The sequence below is a fragment of the Girardinichthys multiradiatus genome, chromosome 19 (genome assembly GCF_021462225.1).
Source record: "Girardinichthys multiradiatus isolate DD_20200921_A chromosome 19, DD_fGirMul_XY1, whole genome shotgun sequence".
Taxonomy (NCBI): domain Eukaryota; kingdom Metazoa; phylum Chordata; class Actinopteri; order Cyprinodontiformes; family Goodeidae; genus Girardinichthys; species Girardinichthys multiradiatus.
In genome coordinates this window covers 4,294,691-4,318,471 of record NC_061811.1, presented here as the reverse complement: position 1 = coordinate 4,318,471, position 23,781 = coordinate 4,294,691, and the positions used below count along the sequence as shown (strand labels likewise).

Genomic DNA, 23,781 nt, shown 5'->3' with positions numbered 1-23,781 from the left:
ATCAGATAATGTTTAGCTTGTCTGTAGACTTGATATAGATTATTGACAGGAATTTTTCTTCATCGGAGGCTGCTGACATGCTGCTGAGCCCTCATCAAGCTCTCTCTGACCATCCCAACAAGGCCAGAGTTGATTCCTTAAAACCAGAGCTGATTGACATCTGTTGTGTGCAGGACGGAAATATGTAGACTGATGCCAGCTTGCCTCCATATCCACTGGAGGGGAGGTATATAAACAGGCTCTTACACAATACTGTGATTTGACATTATATGACATGCTGGAAACTGTCAACCCAATTGAGATTTTTGTTATTTGAATGTTTTTAGTCTCTCACATTGTTTTTTCCACAACAGCAAATGACACAACAGAAATAATATTTTATATTCTATATAAGGTCTGCTTTGGTTTACAGGCAGGACTTTATCATGTGAAAATGACCTCTTACCTTCACCTTGTATATGAGGGTATTAAGGTGGACATTTAATAAAATTCATATGAACCAATGGGAAGTCTGCAGTCCATATTTGAGGGGTTTGTCCTCTAGGGCCCGGTTCCCTGCAGGTTCTAGTTTTACCGTTGGCTGATTCAAATGTCTGAACCAGCTTCTCAGCATGTCACCTAGCTCTGCAGATGTCTGCTAAACTTTTATATGATTCAGATGTGTTGAATATGGGCAGCATCTAAAACATGCAGGACACTGGTCTATGATCACTGACCTTTGACACTACTTGTCCAAATGAGCTTTAGAAACACAACTGATAAAATGTTCAGTAAATAATATATCTAATATAAAATTATTAATAAGATTTCATCATTGTGATGATTATCTTCTTAATTCCTTAAAATACTTAATTAAATCAAATAAGTGGTTTTAGGCGTAATGCTAACGACTACTTCTCTATTAGTTTAATGACATTGTTTCATTAATCAGTTAATCTAATTTACTTATTTTGCTCCAGAACCCAAAAGAGTTCATTTTATTTTTGTCAGCCAAAATGGGCAAAATTGAAATAATGTTGAATTGTTGAAATGCAGCTAAAATCAGTTTGAACAGAAGTGCATCAGCAAGATCTCAGCTGCAAGCAAGTAGGGCTGCACAATAAATATCTCACATTTATTGTTATTGTAAGATCACTGAAAACAATATGCATGTCACATCACTGCCTGGCCTTCAATAAATGTTAGCTATGTATTATGGGAGCATTCTATGCTTGGAATAGATTTGGGCACACTAGTTATTAAATGCTGCATAAAATGTTCTAGGAGGGAAAGAGGTGGTGAAGTCGTTACAAAGCAAAGAGCAGACTTTGCCCAAAAGTAACTTCTTCAATAAAACCATAAAATAATGAATTTATGTGTCCAGTGGCCTTGTATCTGAGGTCTATGTTTGCTATGTCACCAAAGCTGAAAGTTATTAATACTGTTTACTTATTTGTCTTTATTTATTGTTATTAACCTTAGCACCTTGTTGACATTTTTATTTTAATACATACATTTTAAGGCACTGCATTTATTTAATGTAATTTTCTTTATCACTGTTCCTTTAGGTTCCTGTAAAACACTTTGAATTGGTTGTAAATAAACTTGCCTTCCTTTCATAAAAACTATATTTTGGTTCAATTTTCTACAGGTTGAAAGAAAAAAGCAGTAATTATTTTAGTGCCATTATTAAATAAATACATTTTTTAGAACAACAGATTTAAAATTTTTTTTTTCTATTTTTTAAAAAACAAGACAAATTGCTAATAACAAAAAAACTGCATCATACCTATTTTTACCAATCCTGATTTTCCAATCATGCCCCCCAGAGATGCCAGCCCCTCCCTACACAACCATTTCCAGCCTCCCTGTTAATGCATGTTTGTGGGTTTCTCTCTGGACCATAAAGTCAGAACGCCATGAATAATGCTGCAGCCTGTTAATATAAGAGCAGCTCTTTCAGAGTGATGGCTGACACATGGGGACCACCACTTAGGATTGTATTTGACTCCTGACTCCTACCCTATTAGCTTTTACCCCGACCTGCCCATTCATAGACACTGTTGCAGGCTGATTTTACACAGAGGCCCACAAACCTGGTCAATGGGGTTGAAACAAGTGAGTGAGCATCTTTTCTGTTTTCTTACAAAATTACTTCCAAACGTGTTTGAATTTCCTGTCTTCATGCACCAAGACTGTTAAATAAATCTGTGAATCCAGACTGAGCAGAGGAATAGTTTAACTGCGGTCCAAGTTACATGCTGTGACTCTGACACAGCTGATATGGTTTTTTTTAATCGGTCATTCCTCTTTACAGTGGTTTAATATGAATAATTTTACCAATGTCTTTAACTGCTAATCTCATGTATTGTCTCTTCTCATGAGCTGAATGCATTATTACACTGTTACTAGCTGATGTAATAACTCTACACCTCAGCTCTGGTCAGGTTTCATCACCATGGATAAAAACACAAGAAAGCCAAGAGCCTATTTTTGCTGTGGTCCGTTAGACATCCTATCCCAACAGAAACAAACAAGTATAAAACCAGCAATATAGATAAAAAAAAATGCAGAATATAACCGAAGAAGCTGACATAGCAATTATTTACCAATTTAACAATCTAAAAGAATTTTTTTTTAAATGACACATTAGTACTCTTTGCTACAAAGACATGCTTAAGTGTCAAAGCTGGGTCCCTACAACTACATTTATATACAGTTCTGAAACAATGTAAGTTTTTTTTTTCTTTTTCAAAAATAATTTATTGTTTTTATTTCTTTTTTCAGTTTTTTCCACTTCTCATAATGTGTCAATCTGCTAAGTAGGTCCTTTACTATGTTTTGTCTTTGGAGTGAAGTAATCTAGCAGTAAAGACTTTCATATGTCAGATTTTTTTCTAAATGTCAAACAACACCCTCATCTTCCCACCTTGATTCGTGGCTCCTTGCTGAATGTCATTAAGCTTTAATAAACAACCCCAGGACCCTCATAACGGAGCACCCTCACTGCTCGTTGCTTTCTGGTGATCATCACGAAGTCTTGAAACGAATACATTAATAGAAGAGGATTTGAATGAGTCAGAGCCGAGGTGTAGAGTTATCTTTCCTTTTCTCCGCATTCCTCCCACTGAGAACATGATGAGGAGACATGAAGGAGGAAGAGTTCGTTGTTTAATGAGATATTTTGCTAGTCAAGTTTACCAAGATCTGACTCACTGCTTAGAGTGACAGCTGAAAATTAAGTTTCCTAACAGAGAAGCATTGCATCTGTACTTTCAGGTTTTAAACATTAAAAATCTTTATTTTTTTTTCAGTAAACATATTTCTGATGGACCCGTTGTCATAAAGTTCACCCAGATGTCAGTAACAACACAAAAATCCACATGTACAAAGAAATCACCACAAAGAAGTCCATAAATGAAGTTATGTTTAATAAAGTGGAATGACAAAGTAGAGCTGGTTTAGTCCTAATTGATGGCCTATAAAAGGTTTCTTACAGCAAAGGGATAACACTAAAACCTCCTATGACAGGTGAGCACAACCATATTGTTACAAAACCTATTCATGGCATTGGTTACCTTTAAAATGCTTAATATTCCTTTGAGCACAATTTGGGCCCATAATTCAGAAATGAAAAGAGCATCTCACCATAAAACTACCCAAAGCATTTGCTCCTCTCAAGGTTCCTGTCAGAGGAGTCAAAAGACTAATCCGAACAGTTTTCCAAGAACCAAGGAGCACTCCTTTTTGGAAAGAGCCTGAATTAGCAGGTACAGCTTTGCCATGAAAACATTTAACGATCCACAGTGTGCAGTCAGTGTGCCTATGTGCATGCTCACTGCACAATACTCCACTGTTGAAGATAAACCGAGAATATCTGGACAGGCCAGATGAGACAGAAAATGACCTTGAATAGCATAATGTTTGGAGCAGGAAGCAAAGCACTTCAGAAACACCATCCCAACAGTGAAGTTTGCAGGCTTGAACATCATGGTGTGGGATTGTTTTTCTGGATTTGGTACTGGCAGACTTCATATAATTGAACCAAGAATGTAGACGTTTACTGAAACATTCTTTTATAGGAGTCTAAAAACAAAAAGTCGGTGGATTGTTCCGCAAGACATTTTTTCCAGACACACAGCCAAGGAAACTGTCAACTGGGTTTAGAGAAAGAAATAAACACTACTAGAATGGCCCAGTCAATTCGAAACCTATGGAAAAAGGACCTGCAACCTTCCTGATTTGAAGACAGTTTTGTATGGAAGAACAGGGCAAAATCACACCTGAGCAATGTTTAAACTAGTTTCTCCACACAGGAGAAATCTCCATACAGTTGTCATTAAAAGTACTGAATACATTTCTATAACTGTCCTTAAAACTTCAGGCCATTTATTTCATTTTATCACTTCATTTATGGACTTATGTGTCTTTAGTTCTTTGTATGTGTGCCATTGTTGTTTCTTATTGACATCTAATGTGAATTATATGTCAACAGACTCATTAGATAGTTATTTACTGAGGGAACATGTTCACTTATTTTCTCTGCTATATTTTGTCCTGAAATGTTTTAATGAAAAATCATGAATGTGGTGAAGTAGTTTCTTCAGGCACAAATTTACAGTGAAACTATTCACATTAATGGATATGTCTGTCAACTGGTTCTGTTTTAAGGTTTGGATGGAGCAGCTTCATGTAGTGGATCGGTGCTAGATGCAACATCCTGCAGATTTCCTCCAGCTTAAAAGCCTAGGGGAGGTGGGAAAATGGGATATAAAGTTAAATCTCATAGCAACTCTCATTCTCTCCTCCCTCCATAAGCACATGAACTCTGCATGAGTCCACCGAGCCGTCACATGAACTCTTGAACCCAATTCTCTTCCCATTCCTTGTCCTCTTCTGCCAACAAGCAGCCCCAAACTGAAGCAGACTGATCAGTGATTTCAGACTGTTTTTTCTTCACTGCTCCCTCTGTCTCTAAAAGCCTCCTCCAGCTGGTTGCTAAGCAGCAAGGGGAGAGGTTCATGGTCCTGACGCTGTGAGTGCAGGACCACTTCCTGTAAACAGCGGAGTGGGAGCTATTTGCGCTCAGCTGCAGGGTGAGATGAGACGGCCTAAAATAACCTGTTCCAGCTCTCAGAAAGAGACAGAAAGGTGTGCGTGGTTTTTGTCCTCGAAAAAAACATGCTGCTTAATGCAGAGGGAATTTTCACAGGGGGCTTAGATAGCTGATGTAGATGACCAAAGGATTTTCCAAAGCCTTTGAGCTATTTTCTTCTTTAATGCCACAAAGCATGCTGCTAAAAATGAAGCTGATCATGGCTGACGTTGGGTGTTAACACAGGAAAACTGGTGCCATTCTGCAGATAACAGGCCAGTTTGTGTGTGCTCCCTCACTCGACACAATCAGAGTACATTTATTAGTCTTAGCCTAAACAGTCAAGCTTATTTTGCCAGAGCATATCTTTAACTCATGAAATAAGTAGCCAAACATAAATAAGCTGTCTCTGTGCCCTTTCCCCCTTATTTTCTTAAGATGGGTTGGAATTAACTTTGGCTTTCCTCTTTCCTTTTTTGTCTCAGCTCTGTGGTCGTAAAGATGACCACAGCGCGGTACCGCCCCACGTGGGAGTTGGCCGTGGACCCCCTGGTGTCCTGTAAGCTGTGCCTTGGAGAGTTCCCCCTGGAGCAGATGACCACCATCACGCAGTGCCAATGTGTCTTCTGCACACTGGTGAGTTTTACAGGTTCTTACAGCTGTTCAATGTGCAGTTGCTTGCAAAAACCTGTAGAACCTTTTCACAATTTGTCACATTTAAACCACAATCTTGAATGTATTTTATTGGGATTTTATGTGACAGACCAACACAGGATGGTGGATAATTATGAAAGGAAAAGGATCCCTGATTTTCTCAACTGTATGAATAAAAATCTGGGAATGATGGGTATTTGTTTTCGACTCCCCGAGTTGACACTTAATAGAACCATCTTCCATCTTAAAAGTCTTTTAGCTCCATCCATCTTCCCATCAACCCCAACCAGCTTACCTGTCTCTGCTGAAGAAAGGCCTTCCCGCAGCATGATGCTGCCACCTCTTTGCTTCATTGTAGAGGTTGTGTAATAAAAGTGATTTGCAGTGTAATTTTTATCTCCACACAAAACATTTTGCATCTTGGGCAAAAGGTTTAGATTTGCTCCTATCTGACCAGAACATCTTCTCCAACATGTTTCCTCTGTATGGTGTGGAGCACATATGACTTCTTATGGTTTTCCTTCATTAATGTCTTTTTCCTTTTCCACGTCTTTTATAAAAACCAGATGTGTGGAGATTTAGGTCAATAGCTGTCCTGTTAACAGAATGAGTTGTGGATCTCTATGGGACAAAATGTAAAAACTTTCTTGGTGAATGAATACTTCTGTAGGTCTTATCCAGACCTATAACTGTAAGTTCAAAAACATTTAAAGCCTGCAGCTTTCTGAGAAGGAGGGTGACATTTTAACACAATGAAAACCACAGAGGAGTGTCACTAAACTCTGGTTTATCATCCTTGACTGAGTCAGTGAAAGAAAGGGACATCCATTGGTTTTTAGAGTCTAACCAAGAATGAGCTCTAAATATAGCTGCCATTTCCTCAACACAGGCTGGCTGGCGGCAGTGGTTACCAAAGTTCAGTCACCACCGCTCATTTCAGGGGGCAGCGATGGTGTAAACACAAGTCTCAATTGAGTTTTGCTATCAGCTGTTTGACATCTTATATTTACTTAGCAAATATTTTCGGGCTTAAAAGCAGCCAGATAAATGAACATGTAGTTACTGATGTATGGGTTTATGTATGTTTTCTCTGCCTTTTTTAAGCTTTATTACTCAGCTACACGAGAGGATGTGGTGGTAATAATAAAAGTTAGATGAGTTATAGAAGAGAGACTTCTTTCCATCCGTTGTCTATAACCGCTTATCCTTTCAGAGTCCCAGAGAGGCTGATGCCTACCTCCAGGGGTCTGTATGAGAGAGACTTTATAAAAAGATAAAAAGATAAATTTAAATGTCATTAATGTTCTGTCCTCACAGTAACCCAGAAACAGTCAGCAAAATAAATCGCAGTCCAAATTTCAGCGATTTTCTACCTGTTCCTTGTGTACACGCTGTGAATCTTGTGATTTAGTTGTTTCAAAGCGTTTAATGACACCAGAACTAAAGATGGCACTGTACATTTTGGCAGCTCAGGTTTTCCTCCTACCATTACGAATTTACAGGAACACTTAAAAAGTCCAAACAGTTGTGTGTATAAGACCCCAGATGTTGTTTTATTAACCAATTACTGGAAGCTATCCTTAATTTTTAACTGTATTTTTCATTTGTAAGGTATAATAAAATGATTTTAGAGCTTTGTTTTCTGTTTAGCTGACTGGATACTGATTACCATTGATTAGCACAGTGCCTTGCAAAGGTATTGACATTTTCACATTAACACTTAATTTATTTTATTGGGATTTTATGTAATAAACTAAAATAATTGTGAAGACGGAAGAAGAAGTCATTTTCACAATGTTTATGTTTTGACAAATGAAAATTTGAAGTGTCATATGTATTTGTATTCACTCTGATAACCCTAAATGAAAATTGATACCAATTGCTTTCAGAAGTCACCAAATTATTAAATGTTGTCCACTTGTGAGTGTGATTTGCTTTCAGTTTACATGCAAACATGTGGAAGAAGCTTCTGGTCAGGTTAGACCAAAACTGAAAATGTTGGCCTACATGCAGAGAACACTGTGTGGAGGAAAAACTAACCCTGCACATCACCATTACCACATCATCCCCACTGTGAAACATGGTGGTGGCAGAATCATGTTGTGGAGAGTTGAGAGCTGGTCAGAGTTGATGGGAAGATGATTAGACCTAAATCCAGGAAAATCCTGCGAGAAAACCTGTTAGATGCTGCAGAAGACTTGAGACAGGGGTGGAGGTTCATCTTCTAGTAGGAGAATTACCCTAAACATGCAGCCAGATATACAATGAGATGGTTTAGATCAAAACAGACTTTTTGATATTGAAAGTCCTAGTCAAGGTTTAGACCTAAATCTAGTTGAGAATCTGTGGTGAGACTTAAAAATGTGGTTCACAGATCCTCTCCACTCACTCTGACAGGGTTTGGGTTATGTTTCAAAGAAGACTGTGCAGATATTTCAGTCTGTAGATGTGCAAAGCTGGTAGAGACATACCTCAGATGACCTGCTGCTGGAACTGCAGCAAAACTTGGTTCTAATGTTTTCTCAGGGCCACTGCATATGTGCCCATATATGCATATGCAAATGGTAAAGTGTTTTGAAAACCGTTTTTTTTCCACGTCACAGCCACGTCCTACTTTGTGTTTGTGTCACATATAATCTCAACAAATTACAGTAAAGTGTGTGGTCGTAACATTATTGAAAGTGACAAATTTTGAGGGGTGTGAATACTTTTGCACATCCCTGACCTGTGGTTATGTATTCTCTTTTCAGTGCCTGAAGCAGTATGTGGAGCTTCTGATTAAAGAAGGCCTTGAAACTGCAATTAGCTGTCCTGACTCTGCCTGTCCTAAAAGAGGACATTTGCAGGAAAATGAGGTAAAGATCAAAGCTGTGCAGTTTTTACTTTTGCAAATGAAATCGTCCTTTTCCTGTTCCATTTGGTACTGTTGTCATTTCCTTGCATTTAAGTGGTTTTCATCACCGAAAGCCAATTTTATTTTAGTGCTTGTAAAGTCTCTTCCCAGAATGTCTTTCATAGCAGCTACAGAAACAGAGATCTGAACATTGCAAGACTCCTCGCACCGTTTAAAGGAACATTTAGACTGTTGCAGTCTAATGGTACCACAACATCAAAAGAGGAACCACCAGACTGCTGTGCAGATTTCCTCCTTAGGCTGTAATATTCATCATTATTTAAGACGGAATTAGTTTATATCAATAAAAAAAGCCCAAGGAAACATCAACCTTCAAGCAGATGAAACTATCAAAACAGAGAGACTCTAGTTCAAGCGTTAATAGAAGCTGGACATATATACATGTGCGAAACATTCAAAGCTCTTGCTATTAACCCATTTATACGGCACATACATTGATACATGAAGTTCCTCAGTAAGGCATGAAAAGTTGGGACGTTACTCATGACAAACGTTTGACTTGCAGACGTCCATCTTGGAAGCCTGTGGAAGACTAAGGGCCTGTTTTCTGATTAAAATGGAAAAGTTTTGTTACGTTTTTACTGTTTGTTTACACGACAACAGCGTGAAAATGGCACAATTTAAGATTTGAAAAGTTCCAGAGTGTAAGTGTTGGAAAACGTCCTGGTCTCTGTTGTGTAGATGGAAAAAAAAGATAATCTTTCTTACGGGGAAGCCCTGGCAGTATGACTAAAATCGGTAGAAATTAATGCTCAGGCGCACAACATAACAGCAGCCGACCAGTTTAAAAACCATAGAAGAAGAAGATATTAACAATAACAATGGCGGATTGGAGAGTACTTGCTGGTGCCGCTGACCCTTTTAATTCTAACGATGGTTCTTCTACAAAGTGCTCATTTTCTCCCCCGTTTTGTAAACAGGAAGTGTTTGCACATGTTGTAGTTGAAGCCATCAACTTTATCATTTTCTTCCCACTAAGCATTTCTTCTATTTTTGGTTTTTGTCACACCCAACTGTTTCAGATCATTAAACTAGTTTTAATATCAGACAAAGAAAACCTGATTAAAAACAAAATGCTGTTTTTATTTCTATCCAAAGCAAACTTCCTTCTCCCTTCCCTATGTCCTTCCTTCCTCCTTTTTTTGTGTCCCTCCTTCGTTTCCGAGCTGATCTATCAGCTGTTGTCCAAGAACACTGGAGCCTGATTGAATAAGAAAATTGTTATTTTCATTAGTGAAGTCCACGAGTCAAAGAAATCATTTCTGGATCCTGTTACATCATTTTAAAGCTCCTGTGCTGCTCAGGTCCATCACTCCCCTCCTCCTGCCTGTGTGGGATGGGCCTCACTCACTCCTTTACTGAGCTTCAGCGGCTCATCGTGGTTCTGTTCATTGCAGCGTTATGTTTCCAAACAATTTAGCATCACTTGCTGCTGATGAAACCCCAGCTACTCCTGCAAGTCTTGCTGTTCTCTCAGCAGGTCTTTCGCTGTGTAATTAATTGTTCTTTACAAATCCTGAATGTTAGATGTATTGATCATTAAATGAGTACACCCACCCCTGGCTTTGTTTGCTCCACCAGGACATTATTTCTCCTCATTTTTTACCCACAGAATAAGAATCAGATCCTTAAAAGCAAGAAAATGACCAGACTGGATCTTACTGAAACTGGAACTGGACGTTATTATTCAGAAATGTTACATAATAAATGTATTTTTGCTTATTTCATTGATTTTGTCTAAACGTGTGTAGTAGCTGCCTTATTTCCTCCGTCTCTTCCATGTCTGCAGATTGAGTGCATGGTGGCCGCAGAGATGATGCAGAGGTACAAGAAGCTGCAGTTTGAGCGTGGTGAGTCAATGTCAAAGCAGCTGTGGTGCGTCAGTGACGGCTCCAGATTTCTCGAGTGGGTGATTCGTGGGCAGTGACTGTCACACGAAGACTCTGCTCAAGAGACGTGGTGTTTTACTATAACACATGAAAGGGATGATGGAAATTGGATCTTTCTGGAGTGTTTGCACCTGTGAATGTAGCTCTGTTGGATTGTTGGTGGAATGTGGTGGACGCTAACAGGTTGGACCAACTGCAGACCTACCAAAACATAGAGGTCCAGGTAAACAGACAGGCTGGATAAGGAGAGCATTAATCAGAGACCAGCTAAGGGGTCTGTGGTAACAGCTCAGGTTGGATAATCTGACAGGGTGACCATTGGTCATGCAGAAGAGTGGCAACAATGAAGCCATTAATAAAAAGAAAGCTAAATAAGGGACACTGCAAAAATGTGGAAGAAGGTGGTCTGGTCAGATGAAACCAAAATGTACATTTTCAGACTACATGCAGAGCGCTGTGTGGCAGAAAAGCTAACACTATCCATCACCCTAAACAGATCATTCCCATGGTGACACATGGCGGTGGCAGCATTGTGCTGTGTTAATGCTTTCTTTCTCTGCTGCCATGTAGACCTGCTCACCAATAATGTTGGTGGCCCCATTAAGGCAGCCAGAACAGTTTGCTGCAGTCGTTTCTCATACTGAGCCAGATGTGCTTGCAGTACTTGACAGAGAACCCAGGGAAAGAAGGAATAAGATGGAAGGGGAACATGCATGTACTTTGACCAAGTAGGAAAAGAAAATGTGTGTTTGAAGATGGATAATGTTTGAAATAGTTCATTGAAGGAATGAAGGTAGATTTACTTAAAAATCAGCAGAACAAACAAATATTTCAGCAGCTTTTTCCCCTCGTTTGTCGGCTAACCTCCTGGTTTAAATCAGGGCAGCTAAGCTACAGTCATGAAAAAATTAAGACACCCTAGTATACCTGTGTGCTTTCCTGACATATTTGGACATTTAGATATTTAATATCAGTTTTTACAGTAATGAAAAAAATAAGTAATTTAAATGAACAATAAGAAGTGATAAAAGTTTTTGGTTAAATACAAAAACAAATGCTATTTATTCTGAGAAAAAAAGGTCACCTCCGTATTTATTCCCACCATCAGTTTATCAAAGGAGGTTCACATGGTGAGAACATCATTACTCAGCATTTTTAAGGAGGTTTACCCTGTTTAAACCTCAGACATTCAGTTGGTGCTCCTGCTGAAGTGAAAGTGAACACCATGATGAGTTTCAAAGAGCTGTCTGAGGCCTTCAGATAGCAGCTCATCAGTCTGGTGAGGGTTTTAAAGAAATCTAAAAACAAATCATAACACTATCTGGAAAATGTTCTACAAGTTGAGAACATTCAGAACAACAGCCAACATGCCCAGGTCCGACTGACGCACTGAAAACAGGCAACAAGATACTAAAAAATGCCATCATGTGACCTACAGCGGCCCCACTGCTGTTGGTATGAAAGTGCACATCTGTACAATCAGAAAGAGACTGCACAACACACCGAACTGGTTCCTGCAAACATATCAGAAAAGTTCTGGGCCTAGTCAAAACCCAGATCCTGTTCTCACTAAGATGCTGTGGAGTAACTTTAAAGAGTCTTTACATGCAAGACACCCCTCAGAAATGTCACAGCTGACAGTGAGGAGTGTGACAAAGTTTTCTCTGAGTGATGTCAGAGATGGTATAGGAGGTAATACTGTTAGTGGGCAGGGTGTACTAAGTTTTTCCTTCACTAGAAAGCACATTTTTGTTTCTATTTTTTTGTAATAATTCAAACAAGTTTAATTTTTGTTGTATAGGTGCAAATAAATCACTTTGTTTTCCATAGATCCATAAAAAGTAAGATTAGACCTAAACATTTGGACATTTTGTAATAAAGAGCAAAATATTTGATGGAGTATCCTATTTTTTCATATGTATGATGACCTGCAGATTTTGAGACATCCACCTTGTGAGAAATAAGAAACACGACTGAAATAAACAGCGTGACTCATCTGCTATAATCCTGTGGTTTCAGAGGTTCTACTGGACCCGTGCAGAACGTGGTGCCCGTCATCGACCTGCCAGGCCGTATGCCAGCTTAAGGAAACAGATTCTCCAGCTTTGCCCCAGTTGGTTCAGTGTGCTGTTTGTACCCTGGAGTTCTGCTCAGCCTGCAAGGCCAACTGGCACCCTGGGCAGGCCTGTCAGGAGAGCAACCTGCCCATTGCCTCCTTCCTCCCAGGAGAAAACAGGTACTGCTTCATGCTTCTGGGAAGTCAGGGAGCCTAAGTAACATGTCTGGTAATCCTTCGAAAAATTCATTAGTTGAGTAATTTCTATGAATTTGTGGATAAAAGATTCTGAAACTTTTAATAACTATCAGGTCAAATCTTGGAGTCCGGTCCGGTAAAGTAGGTACTTGTAGACAAATGTTCAGGCGGGGCCAAGTTTTAGCAGCATCAGCAAAATGTCCTGTAATTTCCTCAAACCACCATTAGTTCCCCAAGAACCAGCTGGGATTGGTCCGGATAATTCCCAGAACGGGACCAGCTCACCTTCCTGCTTTAAAGTGAGCTCTTAACAGAAATCTGAAAAATATGACCTGATGAAACATCTAACCTGTGTCCTGGTTTCCAGCTCTTTCTATAAGAATGAAGAGGACGATGCCCCCATCAAACGCTGTCCTAAGTGTAAAGTTTACATCGAGAGAGATGAAGGCTGCGCACAGATGATGTGCAAGAACTGTAAACATGCCTTCTGCTGGTACTGTCTGGAGTCCTTGGATGTGAGTTGGCCGCATTTTATCTTACAAACGCTCACTAAAAAATCCCTGTAGAAAACTGTTAAACCTGGAGAGATGATCAGGAAGGATTTAGATTTGTTTTTGGGTTCATTAGAAAGAGATGAAACTGACAGCTTGTTGGATGACAGAGACTCTCTAACTCGGCGGTTGACATCATCCTAACTGCATGAGAGGAGACATCCAGAGCACACTAGTCATTTAAAAAGCTATTTGGTCTGAGCAGCCACCCACGTCTCTAAGGCTGCTAATGGTCACTTTTTAACTCTGAGTCTGTATGTGTGTGTCCCAGGATGACTTCCTACTGATCCACTACGACAAAGGACCGTGTCGGAACAAACTGGGCCACTCCAGGGCGTCTGTTATCTGGCACAGAACGCAGGTGAGAACACGGAGTCCTTCCCTGAGACGTGTGGGACACCTCCGTCTTTTCTTAGCCACGCTGCAGCATGTGGAGATGCACATGCCCTATTGTTCTGCTTCGTTCCGTCCTTTGGGCCCAGTACTCTGCTTTTGCGACAGGCTTGTAAAGGTGAAGCAGAATTTTAGCCACGTGCAGCAGCAACCTGACTGTTTCCATACAAACCTTTTATATAGAAACATCACTTTAAGATGTTTATGTAACCAATGTTGTTCAGTAGCTTTAGATAAAAAAAATCTATTTAAATATTTTATATATATGACTCTCCAGTTGGCTGTGATGTGCAGGTTTACATATTGAAAATAATGCGTTACATGAGCTGGACTTTGAATAGGACCCATCACGGTTTTCTGTGGTCATTTATCCTCTTTGGTTTCCATGTAGTTTACCAGAATAAAACCAGATTATCAGGGTAGAAATATTCCCAGAAAAAGGCCCTGTTAAGGAGATTGTACCTCTTTTATTTATTGTTGGGTGGAGTTTTGTGGAGGGACAGTTTGGATTGCTTGAACATTATAATTCCATCATACCACTTTAAACTCCTGCGCAGCTTTTAAATGGAATATAGTAAGGCTTCATACCTGTCAAAATGCCTGGTGTTTATGATGTAACAAATAAAACCATGGTAAATCATTTCAGAACCTTTTCAACATTCAGTCATGTGAAAAACTTTGGACACCCCATCAAATATTTGGTTTTTAACTAAGAAATGTTCATGTATTGATGCCTAATCTGATTTTTTTTTAATCTCTCCTCAAACAAAATATTACAACAACGTATTTTCCTAAATAAGAGAAATGTTAGGACACTATACCATCACAACTGTTGTTTTTGAGTTGTTTCAAGTCACCCCACATCATCTGAATTAGATCAAGATCTGGGCTTTGACTAGGCCCAGGACATTCCATTTCTTAACTCTCAGCCAGTACCCAGTGGACTTACTGGTTTGTTTTGAGTCAGTGTCATGTTGTAGGCTCCAGCTCAGTTGAGTTGTTTTTTTACAGAGTGTCTGACCTTTTCCTGGGTTTAATTAAATATCTATGCATTTTCCAAACTTTCTTTGACTTTAAAGTCATATAAATTCAGTTTGAGAGCGTAGAATAAAGTAAATTCAGATGTGACATTCATGATATGTGTTTAACTCTCCCACAGAGGGTATTATTTATGAAGTTTAACCCTCTGAGCTCAGCAAAGTAGTTTATTCATGTTTATTCACTGTGTCCAACGGACTTGCCATTTTCCCAACATTAGCATACACATTGGCATCTGTTCTGAGTGGGGCAGGCTGTGTCATGTGATTACAGTTCATCTGGTTGAAGCCTACTAAAGCTTCCCTGCTCTGTCTCCATCTCTCGTTCTCCTTATTTCACCCTCTGTTGGCTGTGTTAAACCCCAGACGGCCTCCCTTCCTCTCCTTCAGTTACGCAAAATGTTCCAGGATGAATATGTTTCCACCCGTCTGTCTGTGGACAGCAGAACGTCATTTTCTAAACCAGAGAGGGCCATTAAAATCAGTTGATAGAACCCAGCTGTGCTTCCAACAAAGTATTCTCCTGTGCAGCACAGCCTGTTCACCAGAACCACAAATAACAGCAAGAAAAGAGATGAAAAATCCAAAATATGTTCTCTTCTCCCCAAACGAGGAGGAAAAACATTTTTTAGTTATAAGTCATCCTTCCAAGTTGTCCATTTTGTGGGCCTTGTGTTTGCAGGTGTCTGGCTCCCCCTTGTGGTGAATTAAACAAACTACATTGTTTTAAAATGGTTACATTAAAATCTTTCGAATCTCTGAGGCTTTATTTTAGCAAAAGTCTGGAAATTGATTTTAGTATTTTTCAGGTCTGGATAAGTCTTTTTTTTTTTGTTTGTTTGTTTGTTTGTTTCTCTGTTGTTTTCTTTCTTTCTTTCATCAAGAAATAAAGTATTACCATTTAGAGATTATATTTAAAGGGGTAATCTATTTTATGTCATATTTTTTGGTTTTGAGGTGTTTGCTGCCCTCTGCTGTCCAATGTTAGCAACTGTATTTGCTTTGCTGCATGTCAATAAATGTGAATATAATTTAAAGGTTTATTTATTTCTATGATTTAATTCAAAAAGTGAATCTCATAGATTATATAGGCTCCTTCCACTCAGTGTAATATATTTCAGGTATAATGTTGATGATTCTGAGCCAAAGCCAAAATTCAGCTTCTCAGTACTTGGTCTGGGCTCCTTTTCCATGAATTACTGCATCAGTGCAGCGTTGCATGGTGGTGATCAGCCTGTGGTTCTGCTGAGGTGTTGAGGAAGCCCAGGTTGCTTTGATAGTGTTCTTCATCTTGTTGCCTCTGGTAACTCTCACCTTCCTCTTCAGGTACTTAAGGGTAAGATGTTTTCTCTGGTTCAGGAGTAGCTAAACATAAGGAATTCAACTGTTGTAGCTCATGTCCTGAAACATATGTTATCCCTGTTGCCTGTACATCTGGCTTTCTTCCTCTTAACTTTCCATTAATATGCTTGCACACAGCACCCTGAAAAGCCAGCTTATCTAGCAATGACCTTTTTGGCTTACCCAGCATGTGGAGCGTGTCAATACTGGACCATTGTCAAGTCAGCAGTCTTCCCCACATTAGTGTAGAGTTCAGGCTCCAGTCCTAGAGAGCTGATATCCTGCATCATTTAGATGCATCCCTTCAACACCCCTGAATCAAATGAATGTCTCTTTGCCAGGGCTCTGTAGAGCTGAATGCTGATGAGGACATTTAGGTGTTTGATTTAGGTGTGTTGGAGAACAGTAGCTGTCGAGGACTGGAGTTGGACACCCCTGGACAGACCATAACATAGCATTTCTTTGTTAAAACCCTTTTTTATTGCTCTAATGTAATGTTTTAATTATTACTGAATTATTGGGATTTCATTAGCTGTAAGGAAAACTCCCCAAAATTAACAAAGTGATCAATCTATATCATTACTTTCACTTTTTGGATTTATTAACTGAAATAAATCAATTTTTCCATGATGGTTTTAATTGACTGATATAGTCAGCTCAGAACTGATCATCATATCCATTGAATTATAGCTTATAGAATTCTCATTTATTGGTTTTCAGGTCGTGGGGATCTTCGCTGGCTTTGGCCTGCTCCTGCTGGTCGCCTCCCCCTTCCTCCTGCTGGCCACTCCCATCGTCCTCTGCTGCAAGTGCAAGTGCAGCAAAGGCGACGACGACCCGCTGCCGACCTAAGGGCCTCAGCGGATTTGGCGTCGACAAGGACGGGTCACATCTTATTTCTGTCAAGTTTCACCACTTTCCATTCTTTTTCCTCCCACCAGTTTGAGGGAGCTTCATTTTTCTGAGCTGGGTGTGAAGCTGCTCCGGCCGCTTTGGGATCCATAGCTCTGCATGAGGAGGCCAGAAAAGACAGTCTAGGTGATCCTTCAAAGAGAGGTGCAGGGTGAAATCTGAGGGACAGTGAGACCACTGCAGTTGGGACTTTGGAGGTCTGGAAATAAGAAGAAAGTCTGCTCTTATTTTTGATCTTGTAATAATTGTGGGTAATCCTAAACGCAGAAAACATTTCTGCTGAATGGACGCTGTTGCCACCTACAAAAGGACATCTGCTTTATTTCTCTGTTTGTTGGTTTGTTGTAAACACGCAAAAGCTTTTCCTTACCACCACACCCAATGTAGCTCCATAGATTCAGCCGGTAGCAGAGGAGAGGTGCGCCACGCATGCTTGGTGTCCACTGAGCATGGTTCCTTAGTCATGGTTGTGACTGAGCAAGAGATGGGAGGCTCTCAGCTCTCTGTACAGAACGTCTTCTTGATGATGTCAATGTTTTATAACCTTGTGCTTTTAGTAGAACTGTGCTGAGAGTCGTGTGTGTCTTGTATATTACAGTTCTTTTGCAGTTGTTAGGTAGACGTATTAAAGAGGATTGCCACTCAAGTCTAAGAAAAATATTATTTCTTTTTGTGGATAAAATAAAATGATGCCTCGGCTTTTTTAATTATTGATGCTTTCTTGTTTAGGTCATCACCTGGAATTCCTCAAGACATCTAATTGGTACCAAACTGAGTGGCGCTCCCCTTTATGTCTAGCAGTGACTTTCTTTTTTAGAGGATTTTGTATCCACGTTATTGTGGAAAGATTTTAGGACCTTATTCAAAGTGTTCAGGCCTAAGATGAAAGTTTAGCCAAATAGAATTTGAAAGCCTTAAATGGCCTAAATCAGGCGGTTCCCCCTGTGCATTGAGAGTAAAACCTCAGTTCCTAGTGAAACCGATTCTATGATGTCATCAGTGTGCCACTATGTTGATAGTCATTGTGTAAAAGAATAAAAGTTTTTATGACCCCAGGTTTTTAATTGCTAAAGGTATTTTAGGCAGAGGGGCTCATCAACATGCATTCAACCATCAATGTTTCTGAAACTCTGCAAGTTTATGAGTTCAGGATCAGAGTTCAAGGTTCAGAGTTCATAAGCAGCAGTTCTGTGCTCAGGTGTTGGAAAACCTTGATGAGCAAATATTACAGAATGTTACATTATTTAGGCTCACCAGTTTTAAGGCTGATCATTACTGTAATACTTCATCTATGCAAGACTGTACATCATGGTCACATTTTAACAGTGTATTATTACAGATTTGTTAAATAAGGTAATAATAATAAGGTAATACGAAATTCTCCCCGCATTAGTGAAAAAAAAGGTTATTCAGCAACTCAATTAAAAATGTTTGTCATTTCCCACAGAATGATATATCTGAGGTGTAGGTGTGTTTATTGATAATAAAAAATTCTGTCTGTCTGAAAATAGATTATTCCATAGGAGTAATAAAAATATATTTAATGCAGAAATGTTACTGCCTTTACAACCATGGGGAAGACTGCCAACTTCACAGTTGTCCAATAGATAATTATTGACTTCTTCCACAAGGAAGGTAAGCCATGAAAGGTCGTTGCCAAAGAAGCTGGCTGTTCCCAGAGAGATGTGTCGAAGCATAGTAAAGGAAAGTTTTGTGGAAGGACAAAGTGTGTATGTGTCATCCGTGTGTAATAAATCCATATAATATGATATTCCCTTTTAGAAATTAATTACTGAAATAAATATATTATGATCTCATCATGATACTGATATTCTAAATTACTGTACCATTAAGGGAATTTAACAAATATTTTTAAAATACATTCATTTTAAAGGCAGCTGAGGAGTTTACTGTGAAGCAAGATTTTCGCAATAGGGATGTTTGCAGAAATGTCAGTATGGTTTAGATTTAACCTGGCTAGATTACCATGGTAATATAATGCATCATCCAGAGAGGAGGAAACTGCTTATTGGTTATTTATAATACTAGCAGTTAATTTTAACATAAACCATTAAAGTATATCTGAATTCAGCTCAGATGGGCAAAGATCATGATTTTTACAACTTTTCCTTTTCAGTTGTTCAGGCTTTAGGCTCATGACATTTTTTTATTCATTTTCATGTATGAAAGTGAAAAATATGTAAAAGCTGAAAGTCGCTGATAGTGATGCCATTCATTCTGGGATGCAAAACAATCGCATCAATCTTTGGTATTATGGCCACCAAAGAAGAAAGAAGTGATGGGAAGATGTCCAGGTTGATTGTGAGTTTATGCAGAAGAGATGTGTTTAGGAATTTATCCAGCAAGGAGGAAGAGGAGATCAGAACTGTCGTCTTTGTGCATTAGCTTGGAGACCTAACATACTGGCACTCTGATTAGAAGTGCTCTGGGGTGAGCCTAGTCTGCCTGTAATTCACATTTGTGACAAACGCTGTAATTCAAAAAATATATGTTTCAGCAGCATTTAGTTAATGTAATTTCTGCTCCAGCTCAGGCATCGGCACTCCCATTTATCCAAAGTACTGTCTGACCAATTTTTCTATACATCGTGAGGGTCGTGCTTCATGTCATTATGCTAATTAAACTCTAGAAATCTGTCTACCATTAGTTTTTCCACAATAACCAGGTAATGGTAGACATTTAGTGGTTGGAAGAGAAGTAAAAATATTGCTCATTGGACCAGACACAGAGGGGAAAAATGTATTTCTGCTGCAGGTAATTATTTTTGATATGAATATTGAGAGTTGAGAGGGAAAGCTATTGATTTCATTTAAAAACTCCATCCGTGGTCAAAGGTCACATAAAAAGCAAAGCCACGATAGACGTTTTGTTACCAGTGAAACTTTAGGCTCACAAACAACACCTACAGTTGCCTCTGCGGTGCTCATCCTTCAGCTTTGGATTGTTCCTTCCTTTGAAACCAAGTTTTCAAAGTTTTATAACTCTTGCAAAAAGGGTGGGGAGAGGAAATCCATTTCTTTCACCCTATTAGCGTTCACAGAAAACAGGAAGAACTTCACTCTTTCACCAGTAACTAAAGTATTTTACCTGATATAAAAGCTGGATTCTGTATATGCTTTAATCAAGGACTTAAAAGCAACACTTGCTCCTTGAGCTTCTTGTTTTGAATCGAGATAGGAAATATGCTGCCATTTTATGAGAAATACCCAGAAAGCAAGGAGAAAACAAGTAGTTATGGTTTAAAAACATTTTATGAAAACATTTTTTTACCCTTATTTGCATGAACAGTGTTGTATTTAGCCTTTATTCATGCTTCCTTGTTTTCTTCATCTTCATTGTTTGTGGCATAAAGAATTTGGGCTTTATCACTCCTTTAATCTGGGACCTGTATAACAAATATTTGCAATTTAAAATTTGCACAGTTTTCATTAGTTCTGTTTTCATATGCTTCTCAACCACAGTTTATCCATATCAAATCTGAAACGTTATGAGTTAAACCATCATTTCAAAAATATTTTTCTTATGAATCAACTTTTTATGTGTAGTACTTTATCCGTTTGTATCCTCTGGTGTTATTCAGTGTTCATATAGCATTTTTTGACAGCTTTAGCTACAGTTATGTATGCCAGTTTTTAAATGCATGTTAAACATCTCCAGCTCCTGTTTATTTAACCTAATCAGAAAGAGGAGCCTTAAATTTAACTGCAGCGTCTTTAGTTTTCATGGATCTGTCCTACTGAATAATTAAGACCTCAAACCCAGTTCAGATTGCACCTCCAGAATCTTTTCACCTCAGGTTCTTCCCTACAAATGTTTTAGTACAGGAACTTTGATCAAGTTGTCTGACAACTGTACCAAGCAGACTTCCTGGTGATGGAAAATACAGTTTTCTTTCCGTATGCGAGTTGTTTCAACTCCTTGATATAATGTGTGTGTGTGTGTGTGTGTGTGTGTGTGGTTTCTGCTGTGTTTAATTGAGGCAGAAGCTGTTGGTAAAAAGAACACGTTCATTCATAAACATGCAGCCATACATTACAGAAGTGTTTCACCAGGATATAAATACTGCTAGATTTTCATTATTCAAGCATTAAGCGGACACAGACTATCTTCCATCTCTTATAATGTTCTTCTTTACCCTTGTTTGCTCACAGTGAAGCTAATAGATTCTGTATTATGCAACAGATTTAAAAGCCAAGCAGCAGGTACTACAATCACCATTGTGTCACATAATGACTTATTTAGCAGGGCTTGGCTCTAAGGCCTGCCAGGTATAAGCATTTCACACCGATGAATCCTGTTCTGAAGTGTTAGCAACAGAATGGTTTAGGGTGTTGCATTTGAATGGGAACAGAGGTAAGAAATATTTTACAAAGGCTTAAGGTCTACTCTTTAAAGAAAAGATTTGGCAGGGCCCTCTTACAATTGGCTAAGACTGACCTATGTCCTCCAGGACCTCCATGACTTCAAACAATCATGGGAAATGTGCAAAATATAATTTTGGTGTGAAGGCATACATGACCCTACTACACTCCTGGTACATGCCAAATTTCTCATGCTCCTTTTCTGGCCATCCTACAACACTACAACCATGGGTTTTACGACCCTTTCTGTTTGAAAGCGTCACAAATCATTTTGCTTTTAAACTGCAGCCTGAAAAATACAACTTCCCTCAGTCACCCAGCATATTTGTACGGTTTCTCCAGAAGGAGTTCAGTATGAGCGTAGAACCGGAGCAGTGGCAGGACGCCATGTATATGGTAGCACAGGTGCTTAAAGCGTTGCAAAAATTTACTTGGAGCACTTACCCCTATTTCTCACTGACTGCATTAAGTGTCTGCTCCGTCGTAAATTTTGCTGTGCAGTAATTCACAATGGATGCGTTTCAGGATCCATTCATGCATCCGAAGCACAGCTCCACCATAAGTGAATTTTAGACCCTATTGAAATTCACTCGTTTGTGCTCCATCATCAATCAAAAATAGACTCAATCCATATCTGATGGACGACAGAGGAGGGCTCTCCGTCATGTCGCAGCGCCATGAAGCTGGTGTGAATAACTGCTATGACTAGAATGGCTATTATTAGCAACAGACAGATGACTGAGTCGGTGTGAGTGTGGTTAGATGGCATGTGGGTCTTCTGTGATGATCTGACCCTGATAAGCTGCCACTGCACGGTTTGGGCTTGATTTTTCCTTTAAGGCGAACAAACCATGCAAAGCACCGCATGGTTTGTTCACCTTAACTCTTGATGCGTCTCAATCCTCTGCAAAGACCATCCGTGTTCTGGATGATTTTTTTTTTTTACATCATTGTGCGGTCTTGATCCAGTGTCAAGAGGGTCTTAAGAGCAACAATTTGTATTTTACAGTCAAAATATGAAGCTGCATGACTTGTTGCTCTGACCTCCTCATGTTGAATATTACAGTAATGTAGCTTCTGAATGATGTTTGGAATAGTAGCATCAGTCAACCTTCCACTGTTGTTTTCACTTTGTTTATCGGATGTACTTTCATGTTGCACCCATACGGTGAAAAACGATGAGCGTGATGTTGGCTTTACGTGTCTGTATTACATCATCATCAGGACATTTTTATATATATCAAATTAGATGAATTAGACCCAGGATATTTGCTCTCAAACTCTGCTCAGAAATAGAAATGGATTATTAAAAGAGATGTAAGTACAAAACACATCTAGCAAACAAGTTGGCACTTTCACAGCAGCTCTTAAAAGTGTAAAGGGTGTGCATAAATTTGCACCCCTGTTAAACTAAACATTTGAAACAAACTGCTTTAATTCTAGCATTTACACTTTTTGAGTTCCCACCTGCTGCCAGTTATAGAAAATCTGATGAACCTGAAATAAATTCAGCTGTTAAGTTTTGTGACAGTTGCTCATGTGCATCCTTTATCCTTTAGCTGAAGTCATAGTTTGTAGAGGATCAAAATAATCTCTATACAAAGGTATCAAGAGAAAAAAACAAGGGTTCATCAATGTTGAAGAAAACATGGGACCACAGTGATGCATAATTGAATATTTTTACAAATTTGATGAAAGGCTGAGGCAGAAAGTAGTCAGTGAGCTGCCAAGAGGGTTTGACAGTCCTGCTGAAGGAACAGTCCCACACTGAAACCTTTCGACCACAATTACGAAAGGTATGTTTGGTACAGAAACAGCACTGCAGACCACCATACCCAAAGGGAAACATGGTATTATTCTATGGTGTTACTTTAGATGGAACTTGTTTTTTGTTGAGGTGGATGAGTCTGAAAAAGACAAGAAATGTCCTCACAATTTCAGGGATTTTGAGAACTTTACAAAGTAGAGCGGGCAAACATTACCTTGTTAAGTTGCTCAAATTGTGTTTCCGCAAAGCTTTTTTTTAACACTGAAACCAGCTTGTTGCATGTTTTCTCTTCAACAAATTAAAGATTTTCAGTTGAATTGTTCAGGATAAATGTCACGATAGGGTTGGAACACCACTTATCATGGTTTAAGATTCCTTAAAAATCTGGACTTGTGGCAGGAGCATCTCGACTTTTGAGAGCAACTGAGTAACACTGTGACACCAGATATTACAGGATTTTATTTTCACTTTCTCCAACATGCACCATTAGATTTTGAAAGGGCTCCCTCTTGTGTTAAAAGTGTTTATTTTCTTTCCAAAGACTTCCAAATCTGTGGGTCTCTACAATATCGCAGGGGTCATATTCTTTAGCATGAGTTTAAAACATAAACC

At 39.1% G+C, this 23,781-nt stretch overlaps 1 protein-coding gene across 1 annotated transcript in view; it reads left to right on the top strand.

Moving 5' to 3' along the window:
- rnf144aa (ring finger protein 144aa) overlaps nucleotides 1-18,836 on the top strand; it is a 35,636-nt gene extending 16,800 nt beyond the window's left edge. The window contains exons 2-8 of the mRNA XM_047345125.1: nucleotides 5,560-5,710; nucleotides 8,479-8,583; nucleotides 10,432-10,492; nucleotides 12,551-12,767; nucleotides 13,153-13,300; nucleotides 13,608-13,697; nucleotides 16,828-18,836. Of these exons, the coding sequence (XP_047201081.1) occupies nucleotides 5,576-5,710; nucleotides 8,479-8,583; nucleotides 10,432-10,492; nucleotides 12,551-12,767; nucleotides 13,153-13,300; nucleotides 13,608-13,697; nucleotides 16,828-16,959 (888 nt within the window). The 5' untranslated portion in view covers nucleotides 5,560-5,575 and the 3' untranslated portion in view covers nucleotides 16,960-18,836. The remainder of the gene's footprint in view (nucleotides 1-5,559; nucleotides 5,711-8,478; nucleotides 8,584-10,431; nucleotides 10,493-12,550; nucleotides 12,768-13,152; nucleotides 13,301-13,607; nucleotides 13,698-16,827) is intronic.
- Nucleotides 18,837-23,781: the final 4,945 nt, after the last annotated feature.